This window comes from Triticum aestivum, chromosome 5D, assembly GCF_018294505.1.
Source record: "Triticum aestivum cultivar Chinese Spring chromosome 5D, IWGSC CS RefSeq v2.1, whole genome shotgun sequence".
In the NCBI taxonomy this organism is placed as follows: domain Eukaryota; kingdom Viridiplantae; phylum Streptophyta; class Magnoliopsida; order Poales; family Poaceae; genus Triticum; species Triticum aestivum.
Window position 1 is genome coordinate 340680770 of NC_057808.1, and position 25512 is coordinate 340706281.

The 25512-nt window shown below is 46.4% G+C and overlaps 2 protein-coding genes and 1 pseudogene across 2 annotated transcripts; all 3 read left to right on the forward strand.

Moving 5' to 3' along the window:
* The first annotated feature begins 4598 nt into the window (after positions 1-4598).
* LOC123124850 (hydroxycinnamoyltransferase 4) lies at positions 4599-6503 on the forward strand. Its single transcript, XM_044545400.1, has 2 exons — positions 4599-5057; positions 5426-6503. Exons 1-2 carry the CDS (start codon positions 4638-4640, stop codon positions 6320-6322), a joined length of 1317 nt encoding a protein of 438 aa, XP_044401335.1. The 5' UTR covers positions 4599-4637; the 3' UTR covers positions 6323-6503.
* A 295-nt stretch (positions 6504-6798) lies between these two features.
* On the forward strand, positions 6799-10978 carry LOC123124851 (uncharacterized; annotated as a pseudogene).
* Positions 10979-11446: 468 nt separating this feature from the next.
* Positions 11447-18411, forward strand: LOC123121613 (UBP1-associated proteins 1C). The gene is made up of 3 exons (XM_044541631.1): positions 11447-11744; positions 12273-12511; positions 17043-18411. Exons 1-3 carry the CDS (start codon positions 11678-11680, stop codon positions 18123-18125), a joined length of 1389 nt encoding a protein of 462 aa, XP_044397566.1. The 5' UTR covers positions 11447-11677; the 3' UTR covers positions 18126-18411.
* The last annotated feature ends 7101 nt before the right edge of the window (positions 18412-25512 follow it).

A 25512-nucleotide genomic window follows, 5' to 3' on the forward strand; every position in this document is an offset into this window, starting at 1 on the left:
CCGGCAAGGCCGCGGGCGCAAAGCGGAGGAAGGTTCCGGCTTCACGGAAGCCACCTTCTTCAACCTCTCACTCCATCCCCCCGCAAGGAGGTGCTCCGGCGATGCCGTTCAACGGTGCCGCTCTCCCCGCGAGCGAGGTGTTCGATGAAATGGCGGAAGGTATGCCTCTTCGGTCTTGGCGATTCCCTTTCATTTTTCGCCATTATTCTCGATAGCTCTTGACTTGTTATCGTTCGCTATAGCGGTGGTTCGAACAATGCAACAACCGAGTTCGTGAACTTGTTGGACACGAACGCGGTTGACATTGATCAAGCCTCTTTCGAACCATTCGACTACAATGAAACGGAGGGCGACGTGGATGATCATGGTTGTGCGGACGAATTGGAGGAGATCGAAGCGGAAGCGTTTGAGCAATCGCAAGCAAAAACTGGGAAAAAACAAAGATCGAAGAACTACACGATCTTGGAAGATCAAGCTTTGATCCAAGCATTGAGTGTGGTGTCTCTTGATGCATGCACGGGTACTTCTCAAACCGCCAAGAGATATTGGCAAAGGATCAAAGATCAATACTTCCGCATTATGAAAAAGTGTCCCAATAGGACTCCACGCACATCTCGATTGCTTCAAGGTTGTTGGGAGAATATCAAGCCTATGTGCAGCCGTTGGGCAGCTTGCTTGGAGCAAGTACTCAATGCACCTTCAAGTGGCACCGTGGAGTCCGACTATGTGAATTTGTTTTGCCTTTGTTCAAATTATGCATCATCATATTGCATCATGGGAAATGATTGGATCACTTTGTTCACATTGTGCAGGACAAGATTGCTCAACATAGATACAAGGACATGAAAGCTTCGGAAGGCAGATTTTTCAAACTAGAGCATTGTTGGGAGTTGCTCCAAAAGTGCGAGAAGTGGAAGTTGATCGACAAAGAATCCCCACCAAAGAGAGGCTCACTTACAAACATGGATGAAGATGAGGATGATGATGGCCCAAGAAATTTGCACAAGCCCGATGGCGATAAGAAGACTAAAGAGAAGATGAAGAGAGAGCAAGAAGCATCGAGCTTGAGGGAGAAGATTGATTCCATGATGCAATCAAACGAGTTGATGTTGTTGAAGTCGTTGGAGATCAAGAAAGAGTTGGCCGAGAAGAAGGCAAAAGAGAAGCAAGAAAAATGGCAAATGCTCAAGGAAGAGGGGCTCCGCAAAGCTGCCATTGAGGAGAGAAAAGCACGCGCCTTTGAAAACAAATCGATGTCATTGTTGCTCGCCGAAGAGAACAAGATCATGTCAATGAACCGCAATGACATGGACGACGTCACCAAAACATGGCATGATATGGCAAGGAGAGAAATCTTGAAGAGGAGAATGGTCGCCTCGGCCGCTCCGTGTTCCAGTTCCGGTGATGTTTTCTCTGCTCCATATGTTGGCAATGTGGATGATTTTGGTGCGGGAGTTGGAACAAGCGACCGAGGTGGATACGGTGGCGCCGATGAACTTCAAGATGGACTCCATGGCGCGGAATGAAGATCGATCCCCAAGATGATGCCGGACATGGGCTCAAACCTTTGCATGCCCTTTTTTGTGCAATGAACTTCGATTTTATTTGCGCGCAAACTGTTTATGTTGTTTGAATTTGAACTTGTTTGTGAAACCCTATGTCAAATGCGAGATTTGCAGTTTTTCTGATTTGCGGGTCGTCGCGCTGGTGCCCGAATAGAACCCGCATAGCCGACCCGTAAAAAAGCATATTCCGCGAATATACTTTTTTACGGATCCGTTTGGGGGTCTGCATCTGTACCAGCCCGCGCCGACCCGCAAAAGCGCTTTTGCGCGAACTGCAAACGCGTTTTCCGGGCCGGCGGGATGCGGGGTTTGCTAGAGTTGCTCTAATGCGTTCCGCCACGTGAAGTTTCAAGCGTGACGACTTTATTGGACGTGGTCCGAGCAAAGCCAGCGTCATTAGTTTTTCTTTTCGGGGTAAAAAGGAGTTTATTTCATAACTATGGTGTTACAGTCAAAAGGCAAAAGTTTCTCGATACAAGAGGGTCCTTGGCCTAATCACACAGCCGTGGGACATTCCAAGCAACTTACTTGTCCAAACAATCTGCCACATCATTTTGTTCACGACGAAGTTTCTGAGGAATAAACTCCCTATCCTTCATTGTTGCCTTTATCTCTGCCACTCAATGACCATATGCGGAGCGAGAGAGACCATCAGAAAAATGAAGTTGTCAGTGCCTCCGTAGAATCAGACTGAATGATGACCGGTAGAGAGGTATGCTGGGCAGCCAGTGCTATACTCCACCTCCAAAGAGCCATTACAGCTGAAAAATATGTACCGGTAAGCTGCAAAAATGACTATGCCGTCGTGATCCCTAAGAATCATGCCCGTTGCTGCCGTACCATTCAAGAATGACTCGTTCACCGCAAGGGCCACCTTCGCCACCGGCGGTGCCGGCCACGGAGAGGGCGGCGTAGATGTAGGGGGTTTGGCGTCGACGGCCTCCATGCCTCATAGCATCTTACCCTTGAGAGTCTCCTTGGTGCTTTACTTCCGGGCATCACCAATTGATTTGTAATAGCTGTCCAATGCAAGAAGATCATCGTCACGTCCACAGGCAGGATCTCCTTATCATGGACCAAATCATTACGTAATTGCCAGACGCGACATTTAAGCATGATTACGATATCTCGAGAGACCTCCGTACAAACTAGCAAAACATTCAAAAGCCAGCGTAGTTGGTTGGCCAGTTTGGAATCTTGGAGGAGTTGTGGCACATCTAACACTTGCGATCATGAATATTGATCCGAAAAAGATTTAGGAAATTGCAACGACACATATGGTTATTCTAATGAAAAACTACAAGTGCAGAACTCATAATCTGGATTGTAGGTGTAACTTCAAAAAAAAGTAATCATGCGATGAGCTGGTTGACTGCAAATATGATTTTGGGGCCCACCTGTAATTGACTTTGCACTTGGCTTGGCTGACATTGGCTTAAGCCAGTATTTGAGCTCGGCTCATCGAGTCAACTCATTTGAGTTGTCACCTGCTTTATAGTTGACCCATACGAACGATGCCACCCCTGCAGAGAAGAAGGCGGCAATGGCCTGTCCACGATAGAGGGTGCAGAAGAACATGGAGACATGGCCTCAGGCGACAGAACAAGTTCACGAAGAGTTACTTTTTTTCATATAGTCCCAAATAAGGATCAGGTTCCAGTATTAAAGGACTAACATAACAAAAAACAACATCTTGGAGGTTCCAGTGCAAACGAACAAGTCCTAGTGAAAAGGCCTCGCAGACCGGTGCCAATAACTACTAACAACAAAAGAAAACTATAGACAACGAAGTAAAATATCGATTACATGGGGTTAAACACACCTCGGGTCACACTGGTAAGAATTACTGTTGATCGACCCCCAAAGCTCATCTTTTTTATTGCCTCCTCAATCTTCATCCATCGCTGCTTCAGCGTTCGTGTTGTTATCTTCATCTTCTCCAGATCTCCTCGCCTCGAGTCATAAAACTTGACCCTGCACTACCCCTACCGTTCATCATGCATCATTAGTGCTTCCTGTTGCAATAAGGCGGCTCCTTGCTCCATCATTGCCTGATTTTTTTTAGTATGTAAGCCCGCCTAAAAGTGCATAAACATTAGGCTTCGACGCCATCTTTGGTGAGGAGCTAAGTGTCATTGTTAGGCTTCGACACCATATCTGAAGCTGTTAACGTCGTCTGCTGGCTTGTCAGGGGAGAGGAGCTCGGTGGTTCTAGCTGAGCTCATAGATCGTCTCAAGCCGGGACAAGCGTTAGGTTTAAGTGGTGCGGTTGCGTAGACCTAACAATTGTGATCTACACCCTCTGTTCACTAATGTAGAAAACTGTCAAAATGTCCTACATTTAGTGATCAAGGTAGTATGTTTAGCACTATAGTATAAGGCTGGTCATAGTGGGAGTAACATAAGTAGTAACATAGATGCCACATAAGAAAAAATGATGAGGTGGCAAGTAGTTAATGATGAGAGAGGCAAATAGAGTAACATAATATGTTACCATCACATAGCGCTTCCCAATGCAAAATGAGTCTACAAAGTAATAAATGAATCCATCTATGTTACCACGCATATAACACTACCCACTATGAAGGTATAGTAACATAGTCTAATAACATACTATGCATGTTACTAGTCTAAATTACTTCCACTATGACCAGCCTAACGGATAGATAGGCCGAGAAAGAACTGTCTTTAAATTATGTGAGCTATTGTCACTCAGAGCTCTCGTGGACACAAAACGAACCCAGCATACCCAGGAAGAAAAAAAACCCCACGCGAGTGGGAATTCTTGTGCAATTGCAATATGTAATGACGTGTCCTCCCAACCGTCAGATCACGCCATGCAGGGACGACCCACTGGTAAAATCACCTTCTCTGCATGCGCCACGATTTTACTTTCGTCCACACCGTGATCCAACAATGGATGACGAGAAGCTCCCTTTTTCGCAAGAGTTAATCATGGAAAGTTGGAAACCCCCTCACCAAACTCACCTTGAGACGCCTATAAAACCCAGGCCCCCTCCGTGGAGTTGCTGCACTTGCACCGGCCGCGCACTGCACTAACCACAGAGATCGATGGCCGTCCAAGTCGTGACGTCCGAGCTGGTCGCGCCGAGCGAGGCCACCCCGCGGCGCGCGCTCTGGCTGTCCAACCTCGACCTCGGCGCCAGGAACGGCTACTCCCCGACCGTCTACTTCTTTCGAGCGCCCCATCGCGGCGACGGCAAGGCCGAGTCCTTCTTCTCGGCCGGCGTCCTCAGGGCGGGGCTGGCCAGGGCGCTGGTCCCGTTCCACCCCTTCGCCGGCCGCCTCGGCGCGGGCCGCGGCGGCCGGGCGGAGATCGACTGCAACGACCAGGGCGCGCTCTTCGTCGTCGCGCGGTCCGAGGCCGCGCTCGACGACTTCCAGGGCTTCGCGCCGTCCAAGGAGATGCGCGACATGTTCGTGCCGCCGTATGACAACGCCGGCGCCGGCGCCCCGTTGCTCATGCTTCAGGTTTGCTGCATGGATCATCTTCTATTTTCGCGTGTACTACTTAATTAATCGATCATTTTCCTTACGTGCATGGCGTACTGTATTAGTGCAACTGTATGGGAGTGGGAAGATTAGAAGACTGAATAGATTCTTTGAGATGAGAGAGATGGTCAAGGTCAAGCGCACCAACCACACGGGCTCTGTCTCATTTCATCCCGGTGACGTATAAGCACCGCAGTTTGAACTCCAAACATGCCAATTCTACAAGTTGATTAGCCTGTCCTATTAATATTTCGATTACTAGTAGTGGTGGCTAACTAGCTTCACTCCTAGTAATGGTTAGCGCACCTAAACTGATTATAACAGGCGACGTGTCGGCATGAACGCAGGTCACCTTCTTCCGGTGCGGCGGCGTGGCGCTCGGCACGGCGATGCACCATTTCGTCATCGACGGCCGCAGCGCCTTCCACTTCATCCAGACGTGGGCCAGCATCGCCCGCGGGGACGCCAGCGCCACCGTGCCCCCGTCCCTCGACCGCACCCCGCTGCGCGCGCGCTCCCCGCCGGCCGTCCACTTCGACCACAGCCGCGAGTACCGCCTCACCACCCCCGCATCAACCGATCCTCCTGCCGCTGGCGGCGTCAAGCCGTCGTCGGAGTACGCCAGCGCCATCCTCCGCGTGACCGGCGCACAGGCCGCGGCGCTCCGGGCGCGCGCGGGCGCGCCCCGAGTGTCCACGTTCCGCGCGCTGGTGGCCCACGTCTGGCGCTGCGCGTGCGCGGCGCGCTCCCTGGCGCCCGACGCCGAGTCCCGCCTCTACACCATGATCGACATGCGCGCCCGCCTCTCTCCGCCGCTCCTGGACGCCTACTTCGGCAACGCGGTGGTGCGCACGTCGGTGTCCGCGAGGGTGGGCGACCTGCTGTCCGGCCCGCTCGGGTTCGGGGCGCGGCGGCTCCGCGCGGCGACGGGGCAGGGCGACGAGTACGCGCGGTCGGTGGTGGACTACCTGGAGACGGCGGACATGGGGGCGCTGCCGAGGAGCGGGCTGCCGGGGACGGACCTGCGGGTGATCAGCTGGATGGGGATGCCGTCGCACGACGCCGACTTCGGGTGGGGCGAGCCGGCGTTCCTGGCGCCGGCGCTCATGTTCTACCCGGGGTTCGTGTACCTGATGAGCTGCCCGGGCAAGGGCGGCGACGTGGCGGTGGCCGTCTCGCTGGAGCCGGATCGCATGGCGAGGTTCAAGGAGCTCTTCTCCGAGGAGATGGCCGCCATGGAGTGAGACTCACCGTAGCCATGATCGTGCTACGTCCACGTGATACGTGTAATGTGGAACGTGCACGTGAGAGTATATAGTACTAATAACTGGCAGAACTGGATGGGGGGTGTATGAGCATGGCTACCGTTCTACGTATACACTTCTGCTTGTACCCTTGAACTGAAGCAGAATTATGCCTTTTTCAGACGAACTTCATACACAAATACTACTCGTGTATAATCAGAATTTCATGCGAAAAAGGATCAAAATTACTCAAATACTACATGCAAAAGAACTGCCAGACCATGTGATCCATTTTTATTTTTATTAAAAAAATTGAGAGAAAACGTGATCCGAATTTGAGTAAGCAACGGGCCGGGGACTGGGCCCCACAGACGCAGCGCACTGGGCGGGCGGGCCCAATCAACGGAGGGGCAGTCGCGCTGCGAGTTCGCAACCAATCTCGCGAACCAACGCGCTATCGGAGGGCGAGTCCGTCTTCCCCTCGGTGCCTCCGTCCCAAAACCAAAACTTCCCTCCACTTCAAACCAAACCCTAACCAAACCTCCGCCCCGGCTGCGACATTGCATTGCAATGGAGTTCGCATACAGAGGCCGAGCAACCGCCGCGGCCGACGGCGTCGGCGTCGGCGATGGCCGCCGCCTCCCCGATCCTCCGCCGCCGCACGGTAATGAGGCTCCGCCGGGCCCTCTCTCGTCCGGGACTGCCAAATCTTCTCTCTATTCTTAAGGCCGTTCCATTGTCTATGCTTTGCGGTTTGTGTGAAGAGAGTGAATTTTTCTTGTGTTGAAATTCGTTCCTGACTGCACATTGTTTTTTTTTGGCGAATCGCAAGAGAGGTTCGGGGATTAGCGTGAGATTGTTTTGGTAGAGTGTGCAAATCTAAGGGAGACAGATGATCATTCTTTGATTTAGTTCTTGTTCACCCTAATTCTCAGTTGATTTCATAAATTTGTTCATACAGTTATAAAAATATTCACTGTGATGTAATGATTGGTTCATCCTCGGCAAAAGAGGAATGTAGTATTTGTTCTCAGAGTTACCAAAAATTATGAAATCTTGCACATAGCAAAATACCGGATCGACGGTTTTCGGCGTCGACTGTGAACCAAGAGATTCTTCGACGAATGAGAATTAGCGAAACTGTACTTTTTTGGTAGAGAAACCGCTAAAGGTTTGTGTCTGAACATATAAATCTTTAGAAACATTATTCACAAGTCTATGAATAGGCTATTATTTACCACTGCAACGGCGCACGCCATTTCCCTGGAACACTATGCTCCGTCGGCAGTGATACCTTAAGCTCTGTCACCCACAATGCTCTGCCCCGCAATCCTGCCTGTGCCTGGGTCGTGTTCATTTTTTTGGGATTAAAAGTAGCAAATCACTGCAAACTATATTTAAGAGTGGTAGATCCTTGAAAAGATATCTCCAGAAATCCAAAACTTCCCTATTTTATAATGATTATATTATGATGTGATGATCATAAATACTTTCTGATTATTTTGATGTTACAACATGTGATGCCATGAAAAAGAATATCATATGATGCACGGTTAGTACAATACTTTGTCCTTTTATAGTACTGATCGTTCTGTCCATTGGCAACGAGAAGGCAATGATGCTGACTCACCACAGGCAGACATGGTGGCGCTGGTGTTCAGGAGGGAGCAGCTGCTGCACGAGCTCCACAAGGAGCGCATCCGCCACGATATGATCTTGTGCGAGCTTGCCCAAACAGAGCGTGCCATGACCGCGTGCTTAGCAGGGCTTGGCGCTTTGCGTGGGTTGCCGTTGATGACGCCACGGGAAGAGGTGATGTACCGCACGCCGCGGTCCTGTGAGGAAGCTTCTTGGTGGTACAGGAGTCCCTCGGGGCAAGTGACCTCCTGTTTACCCACACGTTGAACGGTCGCCGTCACCAGTGCCGCAGCGAAGGCCAGTCGATGATGCTGAGCAGCAAGAACGCGGCAGCTCATCTAGGCCAGTTGTAGCAACTCCTTCAGCGTTTCCTGAAGTGGAACTATTCCGGTCACTGAGCAAGGACCCTGCAGTGGAAGAAGCTTTGGTACCTGCTGTGACCAATGTCGTTGCCAAACCAGCAGAGCCAGCATTGTTGCGCAAGCAGGTGGCAATAGAGAGCCGTGTCGCTGTTGATCATGAACACGTAGCAGGATTGAAGCACAGACATGCCGTGCAGCTGATGGAGAATGGAATTCAGACAAGTGAACAGTTAAAGCGTGCAGCCATTGGTCAGGAAAGCAAAGCAGGATCGAAGGACAGCCATGCCGTGCAGCTGATGGAGAGTGGAACTCAGATAAGTCAACAGCTAAATCATGTAGCCGTTGGTCAAGGAAGCAAAGCACAAGCAAAGGACAGCCACCCTGTGCAGCTGATGGAGAGTGGAATTCAGATAAATGAACAGCTAAAGCGTGCATCCATTGGTCAAGGAAGCAAAGCAGAAGTGAAGGACAACCATGCAATGCAGCTGATGGAGAGTGGAATTGAGAGAAGCAAACAGCTAAAGCGTGCAGCCGTTGGCCGAGAAATCAAAGCAGAAGTGAAGGACAACCATGCCTTGCAGTTGATGGAGAGTGAACTTCAGAGAACTGAACAGCCTCTTGCAGCTGTTGGCAAGGAAGAGGAAGCAGGATTGAAGGGCAGCCATGCCGTCCAGCTGCTGGCGAGTGGAATTCAGATAAGCGAAGAGCTAAAGCGTGCTGCCGTCGGTCAGGAACGCAAATCAGAAGCGAAGGACAGCCATGTCGCGCAGCTGATGGAGAATAAAATACAGAGAAGTGAACAGCCGAAGCGTGAAAATTTTGGTCAGGAACGTGAAGCAGTAGCAAAGGATGGCAATGCCGTGAAGCTGACGGTGAATAGAATCCAGAGAAGTGAACAGCCAAAGCGTGATGTCTCTGGTCAGCAGCACGAAGCAGAAGAAAAGGATAGACATGCTGTAAAGTTGATGGAGGAGAGTGGAATCCAGGGAAGTGAACAGCCAAAGCCTGCTAAGCCTACCATGAAAGATTGCATCGATGAACGGAGGCAATTGCCTCACCAACATGCGCTGGCTGGCAAGAAGTCCCCATTTAATGAGCAGAAGAGACCAGCATTCAACGAGGTGAGTGGCTTGATCTTTTAATTTGTTCTTGTTTGTTTCTGCTTCCATTTGCTATTGTGGTGTCGCCAATAGTTAAGTTGTGGCTGATTGGCAATTGCTCACTTCAGTAATATCTTCAGTGACCAACATGGCAAATACTTTTCCCTTGGTTTAAATGAAACTGACACACAATCCTGGTAGCTACTTCGGATGTAACGTGTTAATCAACATGTATGTGCTATATAGGAAATGTGAAACATAAATGATACTCCCTCTGTAAACTAATATAAGAGTGTTTAGATCACTATTTTAGTATTCTAAATGCTCTTATATTAATTTACGGAGGGAGTACCAAATAGCTTACTGATCCCGTTTCATAGAAGTGTTGAGTTACTTTAGTTAGGCAAATTCTTTGGATATGCAACTTACTTTAGTTATGCAAACTTTTAGTTAGGCAAGTTCTTCAGATATGCAGCTACTTTAGTTGGGCAAGTTCTTCAAATATGCAACTTAATATATTTACATCTCATCGTCAAAATTTATTGTAGAACTTGATTGTAGTAGTAGTAGTAGTAGTATATGTGCCTGAGTTTACCTTCCTTTCACTAGTCTTTTACTATACTAATGCTCCATAATCTAAACAAATTTTCAGCCTAATACCCAAACCACGCCTAGTGGGGTGAAAAGGAGACCGGTTTTTGGACCGGTTGTGACAACTCCATCACCGAAGAGGCAGAAGCCACTTGAAGAATGGAATTGCACCCTCTGTCAAGTGAACCTGACCCGTGAAGAAGACTTGATGCAACACAAAGCAGGCGAACTACACCGGTTGAACCTTGAGACATTGCGTTCCAGGCAGAAAGCCTTTGGATTTGACTTGCGCAACCATCTCAAGGGCAGCAGCCACCAGGAAAGCGCGCAGGCCCTGCACACAGAAGCCGGGAGCCACCTCAAAGGGAGGAGTCATCAGGAGAGCGCACAGACCCGGCAGGCAGGAGGAGGCAACGAGGAGGGCAAGCGTTTCGTTGACCGCAGGGGTACTGAAGGTCCGAAGAAGCAGTTTGTAAGAAGATTTCCCTTCTGCAATTTATGCAAAGTGGAGTGCACCAGCGAGAAGGTGATGCAGTCGCATCTCGCCGGGAAGAAACACAGGGAGAACCTTGAGGCACGCCATTGAGAGGCAGCAGTTGCAGAGCGGCAGCGGTTCGTTGTGAAGTCTCGCGTTTATCGCACGACGGGTTAGTGTCTGATTAACGTGTGAATCTTCAAATGTTATTAGCACGGCGCCCCTGCAACTTCCCATGTCGGTGGCTGCACCGGAGTTTATTTCTGTGAAGAACTTAGAAGTCTCTGGTTACGTGTTCATGTCACCGGACTGTGTCCCTATACCCTAGCTAGGTGTCAAAATGTTCCACGCAGGTGTACATACTAGTGTAACGTTCTTATTAGGTTTTCTGCTATATATTTCTAGTTAAAAACTGGAAAGGAGTGTTCCCTTTTTTCCCTTTTGGAAAAGAGGGGACTACTCATTTCCGGTGCTGATTGAGTTGAGTTCACAGGCTTTAATAAGATAGTAGCTGTAAGTAATACCTGAGCTACCTTGTGCTGTCCAGGTTCTGAAGATGTGTTGTACTGCATGCAATCTCATCTGTTCTGTGATTTGAGAACAATCGCTACTAGATTCACATATTTTACCTGCGGAATCTTGCAGCTTTACTTATCGGATCGCATCTGTGGCAAGTTTGCTTTGAGAATTAGACATCGATTGCGGTTGAAATGTCGGCAGCAATTGAAGTGCCCGCTGATGTTATTCGATGGTTCAGTCTGTTCACAGGTTTTACAAGAACCGTTGTTGCTTGATAAAGAGTAGGAGAGGGATGCTTATTTATTGGTACTGCAGGAGAGAGATATCTTTGACTTGAGGAGATGGTAGAAACCTGCAGGAAATAGGACGATGCCGTGTAAACAAGATCTCATTTATTCCAAGTTTGTCTACGACGCATGCATCCTCACCGTTCAAACTCGCTTCGGCATTTCGGCTTCGGTTTCCTTTGCGACTAAGCAAAACATCTTTAAGCCGCCGCGATCGATCAATCATTCGTTGTGTGATCGGGCCCAATTTGCTTTTTCACGCTCCTTTGCCTGGAACGCCCGCCCTCAGCTCTTCTCGTCCCCCGAGCAGAGCCACCAACTCCGGCGGCCCGGCCTCAGGTTCTTCTCGCCGTCGCTGCTCTGCTACCACTGGGACCAGACCGATGGAGTTCTCCCGCCGCGGCCGATCCACCGACGACGCCGGCGACGGCCAACGCCCTCCGCCGCACGGTAACCGTCGAGTCACTGTCACTCTTACCTTCTCCTCGCTGTCTCCCGATCGTTGGCCACTCTTTTGTTTGTTTCAGTTTTCCTGGGTTCAGATGCAGGCCACAGGCCACTGCTTCGATTCCAAGCCAAGAACTCAGGAACCTGCACCGTTGGGATACCTTACAATTTATTAGAGAAATCTTTTGCTTCTTTCTTCAGACAAAAAAAGGGGGATACTCAAACCTCAATTTTCAACACGGAAGCAGGTTCCAGTCTGCGTCATAATTGTAGTATCAGGCGTAGAACAGTAGATATGGTGAGATGTGTTCGTTCTTAGCTTGTTTTTCGGATCTGTTTGTGAGGCATCAGGTTAAAGAATTAGACATAATTTTTTCAATCGTACCGCCAAAAGAAGAAGAAACACTTGCAAACCTGTTCCTCTTCAATCAGCAGATCAGATGTGGTGGAACTCTTGTTCAAAGGGACGCGCTGGTGTAGAATTCTTGTCACGCTGACACACCTAATGGCCACACAATGCTGTTGATGCAGGAGACCCGATGCTGGTGATGAGGGACGCGCTGCTGTCGCAGCTCCAGAAGGACCGCCTTCGCCAGGAGATCATCGTAGCCGAGCTGGCCAAGATAGAGCGCGCCATGGCCCTGCGCGCCGCCACTGGCGGCCAGCAGGCCACGCCGACAGCAGCCGGCGAATGCTTGACGACGTGCGATGGTAAGGTGGCTCGACAGAATGCAGCGTCTGATGAGCAGAGGCTGCCGGGCTCCAATGAGGTGAGGGCATTGTCCATTTTGTACTCTTTACATATGTCCTCTGTTTTGTCTCGATATATTATAGGGTGCTGTTTACAGTCATGAATCCCCTCAAACTCCAACTGATTATCTTGTGATCATAATTCACAATACGTGAGAATTTCTTTAACTGTGCATACCTAAGATTTGGTAGTATTCAAATATGGAACATGGCAAGTTTACTGCCCAAGTTTTTTTCTGAGCAAAAGAGGGGGGAGGGGCGGGGGGGACCCCTCCAATTTCATTAACGAAACCACCACGAGTTCCAGTTCACGACAGCGACCTAATCAGCTACCAACATCCAACGAGAACCAGTGTCTAAATTCAAATTCTAGGGTCACAGGCGACCATTTTTGAGCACGAGGGCGCAGCCTCCAGCAAGCAAAAAACAAGAAAGGGAAAATCGAGCCATCTTCAGAAAACGAAATCTTCAGTTCATCAGACGAGGAACTCCCGCTCTCCATCCCTGCGAAGCTCTGTATACCTCACTTGCTACTTGCTCGATTAGTTTTGCCCCCAGCATCAGCAGGTTTTGTCCTGGGTTTTTTCTCTGCAAAACAGCCCAATCCACAATCCAATTGCAAGTTAGTTTCACCAACTTCATGGGGTCAGTGACCAATTTATCTCGAAAAATTATATCATTTTGACATTTCCAAATAGCCCAAAGAATCGCAGACATTCCAACTAGCACTAGTTTCCTTTCCTCTAGCCTGAATTTCTTGATCCATACTCCTAGGCAATCATCAACCCCAGTCGGGGCTGTTTTTAGATTGAAGGAGCATTTTATCAAACTCCAAAGCAACTTTGCAGCAGAGCAAGAGAAAAAGAGGTGATCTATGGTTTCATTTTGACCACAGTACACACATCTCTGATTACCTTTCCACCCTCTTTTTGCAAGATTATCTCTGGTTAGTATACTTTTCCTGGCAATTAGCCAGAGAAACATCTTGATTTTCGCTGGAATTTTCACTTTCCAAAGAAAATTGTGTGGAAACCCCACATCTGTTTTAACTAACTGTTGATAGACTGATCGCACTGAAAATTGTCTGTTGGCTGTCAGCATCCACAGTGGATGATCTTTGCCCGCATACATTCTCACTTCCTCACATCTGGTCTTCAAACTATCCCATAGAATTCTTTTATCTCCAGACAAATTCCTCTAAACTTAACCCCCCCCCCCCATCCCATGTCAATGGCCTGGGCCACCGAAATGTCACGGGTTAAGCTGATGAAATAAAGGTTTGGGTAGGCCTCTTTCAGTGGCTTAGACCCTACTCACCAATCTTCCCAGAATCTAGTGTTCTGTCCATCTCCCAATTTCTTTTTTATATTTTTATAATATATGTCTTTAATCTGCATCAGGCTCCCCCAAAACTGAGAGTCACCAGGTTTCTTTTTAATTCCAGATATACATTTTCCTTTTACATATTTATTTAGAAGGATTCTGACTCACATCCCATCTTCTGTCTCTAATTTCCAGAGCCATTTTGCTAGCAAGGCTTTATTCATACAATCAAGATTTAGTATTCCTAGACCACCCAAATCCTTTGGCAAACAACATGTTTTCCAGTTGACTAGATGATATTTTTTCTTATCTTCATTTTCCTGCCAGACTAGTCTGGCTCTGAAGAAGTCAGCTTTTTTCCAAACCCCCACTGGCAAGGGGTAAAAAGACATCATATACATAGGCGTATTTGTCAGGCAGGCCCGGACTAGAGTTACTCTCCCAGCCATATTTAATAGTCTCCCTTGCCAGCAAGCACATCTCTTTTCTATTTTTTCAGTCACACTCTTCCAAAATTTATTGCCTAGTCTCACATTAGTAACAGGTAGTCCCAGATATTTAAAGGGGACTTCCCCCTTACTACAAGTAAATATTTCTTGATAAATCTCACTTTTGTTTTTGGCCTCCCCAAAAAGGTAAACCTCACTTTTGTGAAAGTTAATAGTTAGTCTAGACATCTGCTCAAAAGCTGTGAGTATGAATTTAAGATTTTTTGCACTACCCTCATCATCATTGAGTAGGAAAATGGTATCATCTGCATATTGCAGCATGTTTACTCCATTATCCCCTAATTCAGTTAGTACCCCCCCTAACATAGCCTGCATGCTTGGCTTTATCTAAGATTATAGCCAAAGCATCTGCAGCTATGTCAAAAAGCAGTGGGGACATAGAATCTCCCTGCCTCAACCCCTTATATGTTTTAAAGTAGGGTCCAATCTTATCATTTACCTTAATTCCAACTTGTCCCCCTATCATGGTATGCATAACCAAATCACACCATTTATCAGGGAATTGTTTCATTTTTAGCATTTTGTAAACAAATGGCCATTTTATTTTGTCATATGCTTTCTCAAGATCCACTTTAAACAAAACAACACTTTGTTTTGAGTGGTGTATAGAGTTAAGGGCTTCATGAAGAATCACAATCCCCTCCATGATATATCTCCCTTTGATGAAGGCAGTTTGTGTTGGGAGGATGATAGGTTTAATGATTCTACTTAATCTGTTCATCAGGACTTTAGTAATAATCTTAAAGCTAACATTCAGTAGACAGATAGGTCTAAACTTTTGGATTTGTTTAGCATCTTTAGACTTTGGGACCAAAGTAATAATCCCATAGTTAAGTCTCGTGATATCTAATTTCCCTCATGAAAATCATTCAGAAGTTTCATCAAATCCCACTTGACAGTCTCCCAAAAATGTTGGCAAAAGTCAACTGGTATTCCATCTGGGCCAGGGCTTTTATTTTTCTCCATCCCAAAAACAACTGCCTGAAGCTCTTCCATTGAGAAAGGTTTAACCAGGGTGTCAGCATGTTCCCTAGTAATTGCTTGCCCCCCCAAAATATTGAGGTTGATTGAAAATGTGTCTGGTTGCCCAAACAGTTTTTTTGTAAAAGTCAGTAATGTATCTAATAAGATTGTCTTTTCCTTCAATCACCCCTTCCTCTTGTTCTAAGGAAAGAATTCTGGTTTTTCTCCTCCTCCCATTCACCTTAGCATGATAATACTTTGTATTACAATCTCCATCTTTTATTTCTTTGTCTTCATATCTTTGAAGCCATTTCATTTCTACTTGTTTTAGCAATCTGTGTAATTGAGACCTTAGGTCTTTTTGCTCTTCTCTATCCTGAGCAGAAAGGCCCATAATCTCAGCATTTTTGTCTATAGCATCTAATTTCATTAGGATCTCTTTTCTAATTTTTCTATACCAAGCATCAGAGTTTAAAATCCACCCTCTCACTTTCCGTCTAAACACTCTCATTCTTCTCTACCATTGTTCAATGGTATCACCATGATACTTTGCAGACCAGATTTAATAACAAATTCTTTGAATCCCTCTCTCATCATCCAGGACTTTTCAAATCTAAAAATAGGTGGTGAATATGTGTTCTCCCTTGTGTCAAGGATCAGGGGGTATGATCCGAAAGTTCTCTTTCTAGGGCATAAACCTCAGTCAGGGGATAATGATCCTCCCAATCTGGGCAGATCAGGATTCTATCTAGTTTTTCATAAGTGGGTTCAGGTAGATTATTAGCCCAGGTAAATTTTCTCCCATTCAAAGGTAGTTCTCTTAAACCAGCTTGCTCAATAATAGCATTAAAAACAAAACTCCAGTGATTATATCCACCAGGTTTATTTTTGTCAGCAGATTTCCTTATAACATTGAAATCCCCCCCCCCCCCCCATAAGGCATGGTACAGAGGCATTATTCTGATAGACTCTGGATATTTCTGCCATATAAGCAGCTTTACCCACATCTTGAGCATCTCCATATACAATAATTAGATTCCATTCAAGTTTGGCTTTTTTATCAAGGAGGAGTGTTCTAATGAAGTAGATCCCCTTCTCTACATTAATAATCTCAAAAGTATCTTTATTAATCCCCACCAGGATACCCCCTGCTCTCCCTCTAGGTTGAGTCCAATGCCACTCAAATTTTCTACCTCCACTAAGATTATTCAGCTCGTTCTTGGTAAACTCATTTTTAATGGTCTCTTGTAAACCAATAAAATCAATTCTTTTATCACAAATATTAGATCTAATGAAGGACTTTTTAGAATCAGGCCCTAGCCCCTAACATTCCAAATCAACCCTTTCATTTTCTTCTGCCTTTCTTTCCTCTTTTTCCTCCTATATATAGCACAGATTTTCCTCCTGTAAATCCAGGGGATCCTGTGTTATTGTTCTTCTTTCCACAGATTTTACTGCCCAAGTACTTGATTTTAGTTTATGTTGTTCTTTCTGTTTTGCTTAGTTTTCTCTTTGGTTTTTCTGGTTGTTGCTGTAAGGCTGGTGCACGTTTTTTAAAGAAAAAAAGATGTTTTCAAGATCACTTACTACTGGTCTGACCAAACTTCATGTAACTTGGTATAATAGCTTAACTGCTCTTACAAGTCAACTTGCCAATGGCCTATTAGAACTGCATGTAACTCAGTAGCAAGTCTGTTCTCCTTGTTTTCATAGGTTCAGTTCACTTACTAATGATCTTAGTTAAATTATCAAGCAGGCTGTTCCTCAGAGTAAGACATCGGTTGCGGAGAAATGGGAACTAACAGGAATAACCATACCGGTTAAGAAGCCCAAAACACCCATGAAATGGAATTGCACCGTCTGTGAGGTGCAAGCAACTAGTGAGCAGAACTTGCAGCAGCATTATGCTGGGCAGAAGCACTTGTTAAATGTAGCAACACTGGACCAAAGAGCTACGGCAAGTGGTCAGAAGGCGACAACAGCAGCAGAACCTTCTCTTGGTACAGAGCAGAAGAAAACCTCCTCAATAAAATGGAGTTGCAACACCTGCCAGGCAACTGGCTCGGGCCAATCGGGGTTGGAAGCGCACCTCAAGGGCAAAAGACACCGGCAGAACATCTCAGCCACATCCATGCCGAAGAACGTCGCGGCGGGGGAAGCAAAATCGCATGCCATCAATGTGCCGAAGCGTTCAGAGAAGCCACCATCAGCCTCGAGCTGTAGCATTTGCCAAGCTATATGTACCAGCGAATCAGACTTGAACAGCCACCTGAGGGGCATAAGACACCAAGCAAAGGTTCAGTCCTTGCTTGAAGGCAAGAGCATGGCAAGGAAAGAAAAACTGAATCCAGATTCAAGATGGGCCTGCAGAATTTGCCAAGCTCACTGTACTTGTGAATCAGACTTGGAGAACCATCTTGCAGGCAAGAGACACCAACTAAACATTCAGGTTTTAAGCGTGAAAACCAAGCAAGAGAAAAACAATGCACCACAAATGGCCAAGAACCAAAAACCGCCCTCGGAATGGAATTGCACAATGTCCGAGGCCGAATGTAACTCTAAATCTCAATTTGAGGATCATTGCAGAAGCAGCAGGCACCAACAGAAGATAGAGGAGGTACTCGGAAAAGGCAAGACCGTGAAAGCAAGCAGTCGTAAGGCTGCAAATGAACTACTTTCAGATTGCTCTAACAGGAAGAATGCGAACTCAGAAAAGTTGGAGAAACGGCAGATAGTATATTTCTGTGAGCAGTGCAATTTGCAGTGCAATAGTGGTACAATGCTGATACAACATCGTGCTGGGAAGAAGCACGGGGAAAAGCTCGACGAAAAGAAATAAAAATTATCTGTCGATCTGGGCATCTATGGCAGTTGTAGAGGTTGCAAAGCCCGGACAACATAATAGTGATCCCAGCCTATAGATGACAGTATGACACCGTGAGGAAGTGATCCCAATGCATTTGGTTGAGGGGAGTTGCCATACAATCCCACCATCTGGGTTAAGTCCTCATGGATTTGAGTTCCTACTTATACTCTAGGGGCTTCCCTTACAAATTTTCTTTGAAAAAATGACACCCTGATACAAGCCTCAAAAGATAGTGTAAATAATCATAATTTTTTTTGCATCGACAGAATATATTATGATGAATTACTTTGCAAAATGTGAACCAAAACCAAGATGATTATTTTCCATTAAATCTTGGTGGTTCACAAGTTACAATTGAGACCGCCACTAATCTACAATTTGAACCAAAATCTAACTCCCCTCAATTGCTGAAAGTTAAATCTTTTGTCCATTAAAAAAATTATGGTACAGGTTTTCAGGAAATCTCTATTGTCATCCACCGTCAATCAATCCATCATGTACAGACAATGATCACTTGCACTTATCACAGCTGCCGCACTGGAGCAAGTTCACAACTGAGAGGTAGTTGCGTGGTACCCTGCCAGGGGTAATATCCAGTGATACCAGCCGTCTACATGCTTCCATGATGCTCCCTCCATTTCATAATGTAGTGCGTCCACACTTTTCATGATTTAACTTTGACCATAAATTTAACCAACATGGACGAGTGTAGCGGGAGCATACATTCGAATTCGTATTTGAAAGAAGTTTTCAAAGTTTAGTAAAATGATATATGTATTATTGGTCAGAGTACTTGAGTGAACAACACTGCAGCAGAGTCGCTCCCGCGGGCGACCGGGGCGGGCCAACCCTAGCCGCCGGTAGGGGCCCCCTCCTCTCCATCCCTTCCCCTCGCCGCCGCTGAGGCGCACCGCCGGGCAAAGCCCGGTCGGTGTCGGCGGCGGCGAGAGTTTCTCTCCCCACAGCTGGCGGGCTCATCGCGGGCGGGCATCTCCAGCAGGTGGCGGCGCGCTGGCGGCGGGGCGTGGCGGCGCGGCCATGGGCGTCGGCGGCGGGGTCACGCGCGTGCCGCACACCCGCTGCGAATCCTGGTGGCTGCATGGGGGGCCGTTCGCCGCGTTCCCGGGCTGGCCGTCGTGGCTCGATCTGGTGCGGCCAGATCTGGCCGCCGGCACCTCGGGTGCCGCTGGGCTCCACACCGGCGGCGGTGGCGGTCCCTGGCTGGGGTTTCCTTCCGGTGGCTGCTGACTCCGGCTGGGTCCTCCCGTGCTTCGGGTCGGTGCGGTGGTGGTATCTCATGGGGGTTGCACGGGTTGTCGGCAGGGGCGCGACACGTCGCTTAATGCTGGATGACGGGGTGCGGGTGGCGGTTGCGACCTCAGATGCGGGATCGCGGCGGCGGTTGCTGTTGTATGGGCGACAACAATGGCTGGTGCGACGGTGGGTGCTCCTTGTAGCGCCCGTAATCGGGGCGGCGATCCCTCTTCATCAACGGCAGCGGACTCCGAGATCGTGTGGGTGATTCGAAGTCTGGATCTCGAGGTGGTGACGGCCTTTTAAGGCTGGCGGCTGTATGGGACGTCCCTTCCGTCAACAGATCAGGTTCGATGCGGCTCAGCAGATGAAACATGTGCTTCTATCGGAGTTATCGGGCGGTGCCTGTCGCCGGCAGGTGAAGCCACCGGTGGATGTGTTGTCGGCGGATGCTACGCATAGTGTCTTATATGGAGACGTCGGATAAAGGCAGATGGTACAGACGGCTGCAGCGACGAGTTTGTACACTCCGGTGGAAACACAAAATCTCTGATCAGACTATGTCATCGCGCGCCTGTGTCGTGTCCTTGTTGAAGGTGGTGAATTGAAGTTTGGCTTTGGGGATGAGAATCCGGAGTTCAACCTCGTGGTAGACTCGCCATCATCGGCGCACGTGCGGCGATCCCTTCTTGAAGGCATAGCATAGGGTGTGTGTATTTTTCATTTATGTGGTGTCTTGTATCATAGGGATTAGTGGCTATCTGGAGGAGGTACTGTCGCGAGGTATACGGCCTCAGGGTTTATTTTTCGCTTTATTTCCGGGTCGATGATGTTCGGCTACTGGATTTTGCAATATTAATAATATATGACTGCATGCGTCATTCTGATACAGAGGCCGGGAGTTATCCTCCTTTTCAAAAAGCTGAATGTAATGACAATCATTAAAGACAATTAATACTTGAATATTTTCGACTGGGGTTATATTCCAAAAATAGATATTAGGCTGGCCATAGTGGGGGTAACATAACTAGTATCATGTACTTAGGACTCGCAAACATGCTTACGTGGCAGATAATTAAAGAAGAAAGAGAGAGTCATGGTAACATATGTAGATACCGTAACATAATAAATGTTATGCTACTATGTGTCATGCATGGCAATAAATGAGACCATCTATGATACTACTTTATGATACTATGCACTATGGATATAGTATCATATGCATGATACTAGTATATGTTACTCCCCACTATGACCAGCCTAGCCGTCTCATGCACGGATTGGATATATTGCAACAAATTAAAGACATACCCGAAAATGATGACAATTAATACCTGTAGATTCTCTTATGCGATTATATTCCAGAAATAGGCAGCCTTATATAAGTAATAATGTAATGTCCTCAAATTACATTAATTATATGCCTATAGTGACATGCACTACCTTTATATATAAAGGGTCCTTTTTCCATCCATACTTCTACCCGGTAGTACAACACAAAGAACCGAAAAGTGTCTTTCAAGCATATTTCCATGGGAAGACTTGCACAAGTGCCTACGCCCTTATTATCGTCCTTCTTTACACCGGCCTCCTAGCCGAAGGTATGTGTTCATATCTAAAATACAATAGTATGAAGAAACAAAATTGTAGTGGAGGCTTTGCTTGCTCAAAATTCACACAAACTTGCCAGTACACATGACACAATGTTGTAAATAATATACTCATGTAGCGTGAAAGGTATATTTTTCTATGTTTTTTTGGTTACTTTTGAACAACTTGCAACACGTAAATTTACCGTTGTATAAATAATAATATAATATACATGTGAAGCAGGAGCAATGGGAACCAGCGATACCGAGCAAGTCCGTCTACAATCCTTGAAGCTGATGGGCTTATTAACGCAGGAAAGCGACCTCAAGTTATGCAGGCCATGCCATTGTTTGTGCGAGGGCAAGGGCGATCAATGTGATGCAACGAAATGCTGCTATCTGGCCAAGTGTACCACGCAACAACCTCTCAGGTGTTGGCTAGACTTGCTTCAATGCAGCGGTTGTGATAATTGCAAGTGATCACTGTATGTACATGATCGATTGGTGGATGACATCATCACAATAACGATTTCGAGAAAAACTTTTACCATATTTTTTTGAGTGGACAAACAGATTTGACTTTCAGCAATTGAGGGGAGTTAGATTTTTGTGAGTAGTAGTTAGATGTATACTAGCAAAAATACTTGTGCATTGCTATAGGAGACATAATTGATGTGTATTTAAATTTAGTTAGAATTAGATGGGCAAAACACAATGATAGTTCATGCGAAATTTAATGCGCACAAATTTTTTAGACCCACACAATAGCAAGTTATATACGGATTCCAAATGGACTTCAATTTTTTATATAGAGCTATAATTCATCATCATATTCTAAGTTAAAATAGAACTACTAGTTATCTTCGATCACAGCTTGAAATATTCCATGATGGTTGTAGATGTGGTGCCGACATGTCTTGGGTGGCGGTGAGCACCAGTTGTTAGCGATCCGTGCCGTTATCACACAATATTAACAAAATTAATAAAAGTGTAAATACTGGCATTTTACACAAACAATTCTAGAAAACAAAAATAGTAGGTAGCAAGTTTGGAGGTCCTAAAACATGTGTTTCAATTGTGAAAGGATGATATATATGTTATCAACCAATAAGGAGAAGACGTACTGCACTATCTTTGTAAATAAAGCAGTATTAATAAAAAGCATAAATAATAAGATCACACGGTTGATTGATATATTAATATTACTAGTAGAATGCCCGTGCGTTGCCACGGGCAATGGATATTTTTTTTGCCGGTTGCATATATAAATATTTCAATGGTTCAACACGTGTCGTGTCCTTGCGATTCTTATACACATCTGATATTGTCGAACTTTTTACAACACAATATCCGCATCCAGCCGCTACTATCACAGTGGGTACGTTGCTACTTAGTAAACAAATACATAATAATCATTTTATTCTAGAACATACAATAAATTTATTGTTAATGATGGGAAATCCACTTTTTTTTGCTTGATTGGTGGCATGGGGCCACCCCTTTATGTTCTTCCTTCCCTCTTCTTTTTTCTATCTATGGCAGTCCCGAGATAACTATTTATGAGCTTGCCAACTCTGGTTGGGATTTGGCCTTCCGTCGCTCCCTTTCTCATGCAGAGTTGAAACAGTGGCATCAGCTTACTGCCACCTTCCTCTCGCTCTCGGAGACTTTGGATTCAGTGGTCTGACCTCATTCCTCCTTGGGTGTTTTTTTGGTGAAGTCGCTTTACCGCAAGCTCATTTCGGGTTCTATTACTCTGAAGTTAAAGGGTGTTTGGAGGGCTTGTGTTCCGCTTCAAATCTAAATCTTTCTTTGGCAAGCTATTCGTGGAAAGCTCCATGCTGCTACTTGTTGGGATCAAATTAAGAAGCGTAATTCTAGGGCTGCGGCAACGTGATCTCTTTGTTCCCGGGCAGAAGATTCTGATCATATTTTATTTTCTTATGATTTTGCGGTCTTGTTGTGGAGCTGTACTCGGTGGTCTCCGTCTAGCTTCGTTCAGTTATCACCTCTCGCCAGTTCTAGTTATCACCTCTCGCCAGTTCTTTGTCTGGGCAGCTATGGCATGTTTTCTAGTTTGGCTTTGCTGCAGTCATTTAGGTTCTCTGGACGACCTGAAATAAATTTACCATTGAACATGTGTTCCCTTCGAAACCACCTGATATGCTTATCTCACGCGTTAGGGCTACGGCGATCTCTCCTTCTAAATCTACGGCTTTGCTACGCGTTAGTCTGTCTTTAGCTAGCTTATGTTTTTGGTACCTGGTTGTGGCATGTGTGCCTGAACTTGAACTTGGTCTGTTGGGTTGTGCTGGTTTGTGCTGCCGTGGCATTTGATTTTATGTGTGTGACAATGTTGTGAACCTTATGTGGCTTTATTTATAAGGTCGGGAATAGTCTTTTCTCTAAGAAGAAGTGTTTATCTTTGATTTGATGGCACCCAAACTATTCTTTTAAACGATATATCTCTGCGGCCCTATAACACAAGAAATAAAGGTATTTCTTTGCAAAGGAATATTTTGTATGGATTTAAACCCCAAGAAATAATTTTCTGCAAAGATACTTTTGAACATTGTAACAAAATAGCAAAAAATAACTCTGATATGCTCCTTGATTTTGTATGATTACAATATCCACTTTTCACCACGAACTCCCATTTGTAATATTGCTAAGAGTAGTAAAGATTACATGAACTTCCATCCTAGCAAGAGGATAATTGGGAACAATGAAAGAACAATTAGAACTATACATACGAAAATAAGCTAGGGCTCGCATTTGGTTCAATGTGCTAATGTTCCCTAAAATAAAACTGGGACAACATGCCAAGAAAGCAAAAAAAAAATCAAGGTAGAAATTGAAAAGAAGACTCATGTTACTTGCATCCAATTAGGGTAAAGAACATGACAAGTGTCACTTGTGGACTGGCTGGGATAGAAATACATAAAGGATCCATCAACACCCAACCATTTTACAATTAACTGTATTTATTTGACATTATTTAGCATAAAATAATTTGGAACAAAATTGTCCGACGTACAAGGAAGTACTGCAGAGGAGCATTGATGCGTGTAGCCCATTCCTCGCGCTCCGACAACAGCAGGTGGAGCCTGTGGAAACACAGAGAAGGATCGGCCCAAAAGCATGACGCAACCCAGTCCAACGTAAACTCAGATCAGGTAAACTCAGATCAGGTACCAAAATGCCAGTATCATGTTAACTGATCACCGGTGTTATTAATCCCAAAAATCTGGGCGTGCACTTGCCCAAAAATCACATAAGATTATTACAAGGGATACCGAAATCTTGTCTCCTCCAAAAAAAAGTAAGGAAATATTACAACAAATCATATATGATAATATGAGTAATATTAGAGAGTAATTAGGAACTGAGATGCTAATACTGAATGACTTAACCATGATTCGATTGATGCTAAAGTAATTTGGACTATCAGAGCGATCTGTACCCTGCCAGCTTGAACCACAAACACAACACGCTACACATAGATCGAAAGAACAAGACCACTTACATCAAAATGGTGCGCACAGGTTGAAAGACAAAATAACATACAAGGTCTGCCTTTCAGAAAAAAGAAACAAACCAGCAAACACATATCCTCCAAGCTGGAAAAACAGACGATCTATCCCAAAGCAGTATGGGAATTTAGCATTCACGGCATGATGGAAAATAGGGGTGATATACACCTAGGCATCGAGGCCATCTGCATCCAAGGAGGTTCTTCACGGATGTATGCAACTGGCTGTGTTCTGCTGTCACTGGATGTATGCAAACTTCCTGCCCGTCTTATGTAGAGAAGCTCGTCCGAGATTCAGGTCCGTTCCACGCATGGCCAAGTGGAAGATGCCGATCGCCAGCGCCGGATCAGCTGGTTGGACTCGCGAGAGGATGCGGTCCTGCTGCGACGACCCTCCAATCACGTCCCTCTTCTCTTGTCCTCCTCCGACGAGCGTCCTCCGATCCCTCCCCGATTTCGGTTTGAGACATTCTGGTTGTCCCAAACTGGATTCGTGGAGGCTGTTGGGGCTCGCTGGGTGGAGACCAGGACTCTTCCTCACCTCCGCCCCCCTCTGCTATTGACTCTTGGCACCTCTGTGCCAAACGCGGCCGACAGTTCATGAAGGGATGGGGTGCCAATCTGGGTCGTGACCTCCGCGAGCGAAAAAAGGCCTTGCTGACCGTCATTCAGGCACTTGACCTCCGTGCTGACACGGTCGGCCTCTCCCCTGATGAGTGGCTCTCTCGGTATGACCTGGAAGACCAACTCTCCATCATCTACACGGACGAGGAAGCTTACTGGCATTTGCGGGGTTCCCAGAAATGGGTCCTGAAGGGCGACGCGAACACGGCCTACTTTCAGGCCATAGCAAACGGCCGCCGTAGACGCAACACCATCCCCCTCCTCTGGGACGGTCCGTCCCTTCTGCAGTCCCCGAGCGACATTAGGACCCATGTCGACGGGTTCTACCGATCCCTTTTCTCCGCCTCTCCTAGGAGCGGCC

What these genes read in the sequence shown, in the direction of transcription:
- LOC123124850 (XM_044545400.1), top strand. Translation starts at nt 4,638, where the DNA reads ATGGCCGTCCAAGTCGTGACGTCCGAGCTGGTCGCGCCGAGCGAGGCC. An exon ending in CCCCGTTGCTCATGCTTCAG is followed by an intron (nt 5,058 to 5,425) that starts GTTTGCTGCATG and finishes GCATGAACGCAG; the next exon opens with GTCACCTTCTTCCGGTGCGG.
- LOC123121613 (XM_044541631.1), top strand. Translation starts at nt 11,678, where the DNA reads ATGGAGTTCTCCCGCCGCGGCCGATCCACCGACGACGCCGGCGACGGC. An exon ending in CCAACGCCCTCCGCCGCACG is followed by an intron (nt 11,745 to 12,272) that starts GTAACCGTCGAG and finishes CTGTTGATGCAG; the next exon opens with GAGACCCGATGCTGGTGATG. An exon ending in GGCTGCCGGGCTCCAATGAG is followed by an intron (nt 12,512 to 17,042) that starts GTGAGGGCATTG and finishes ATTATCAAGCAG; the next exon opens with GCTGTTCCTCAGAGTAAGAC.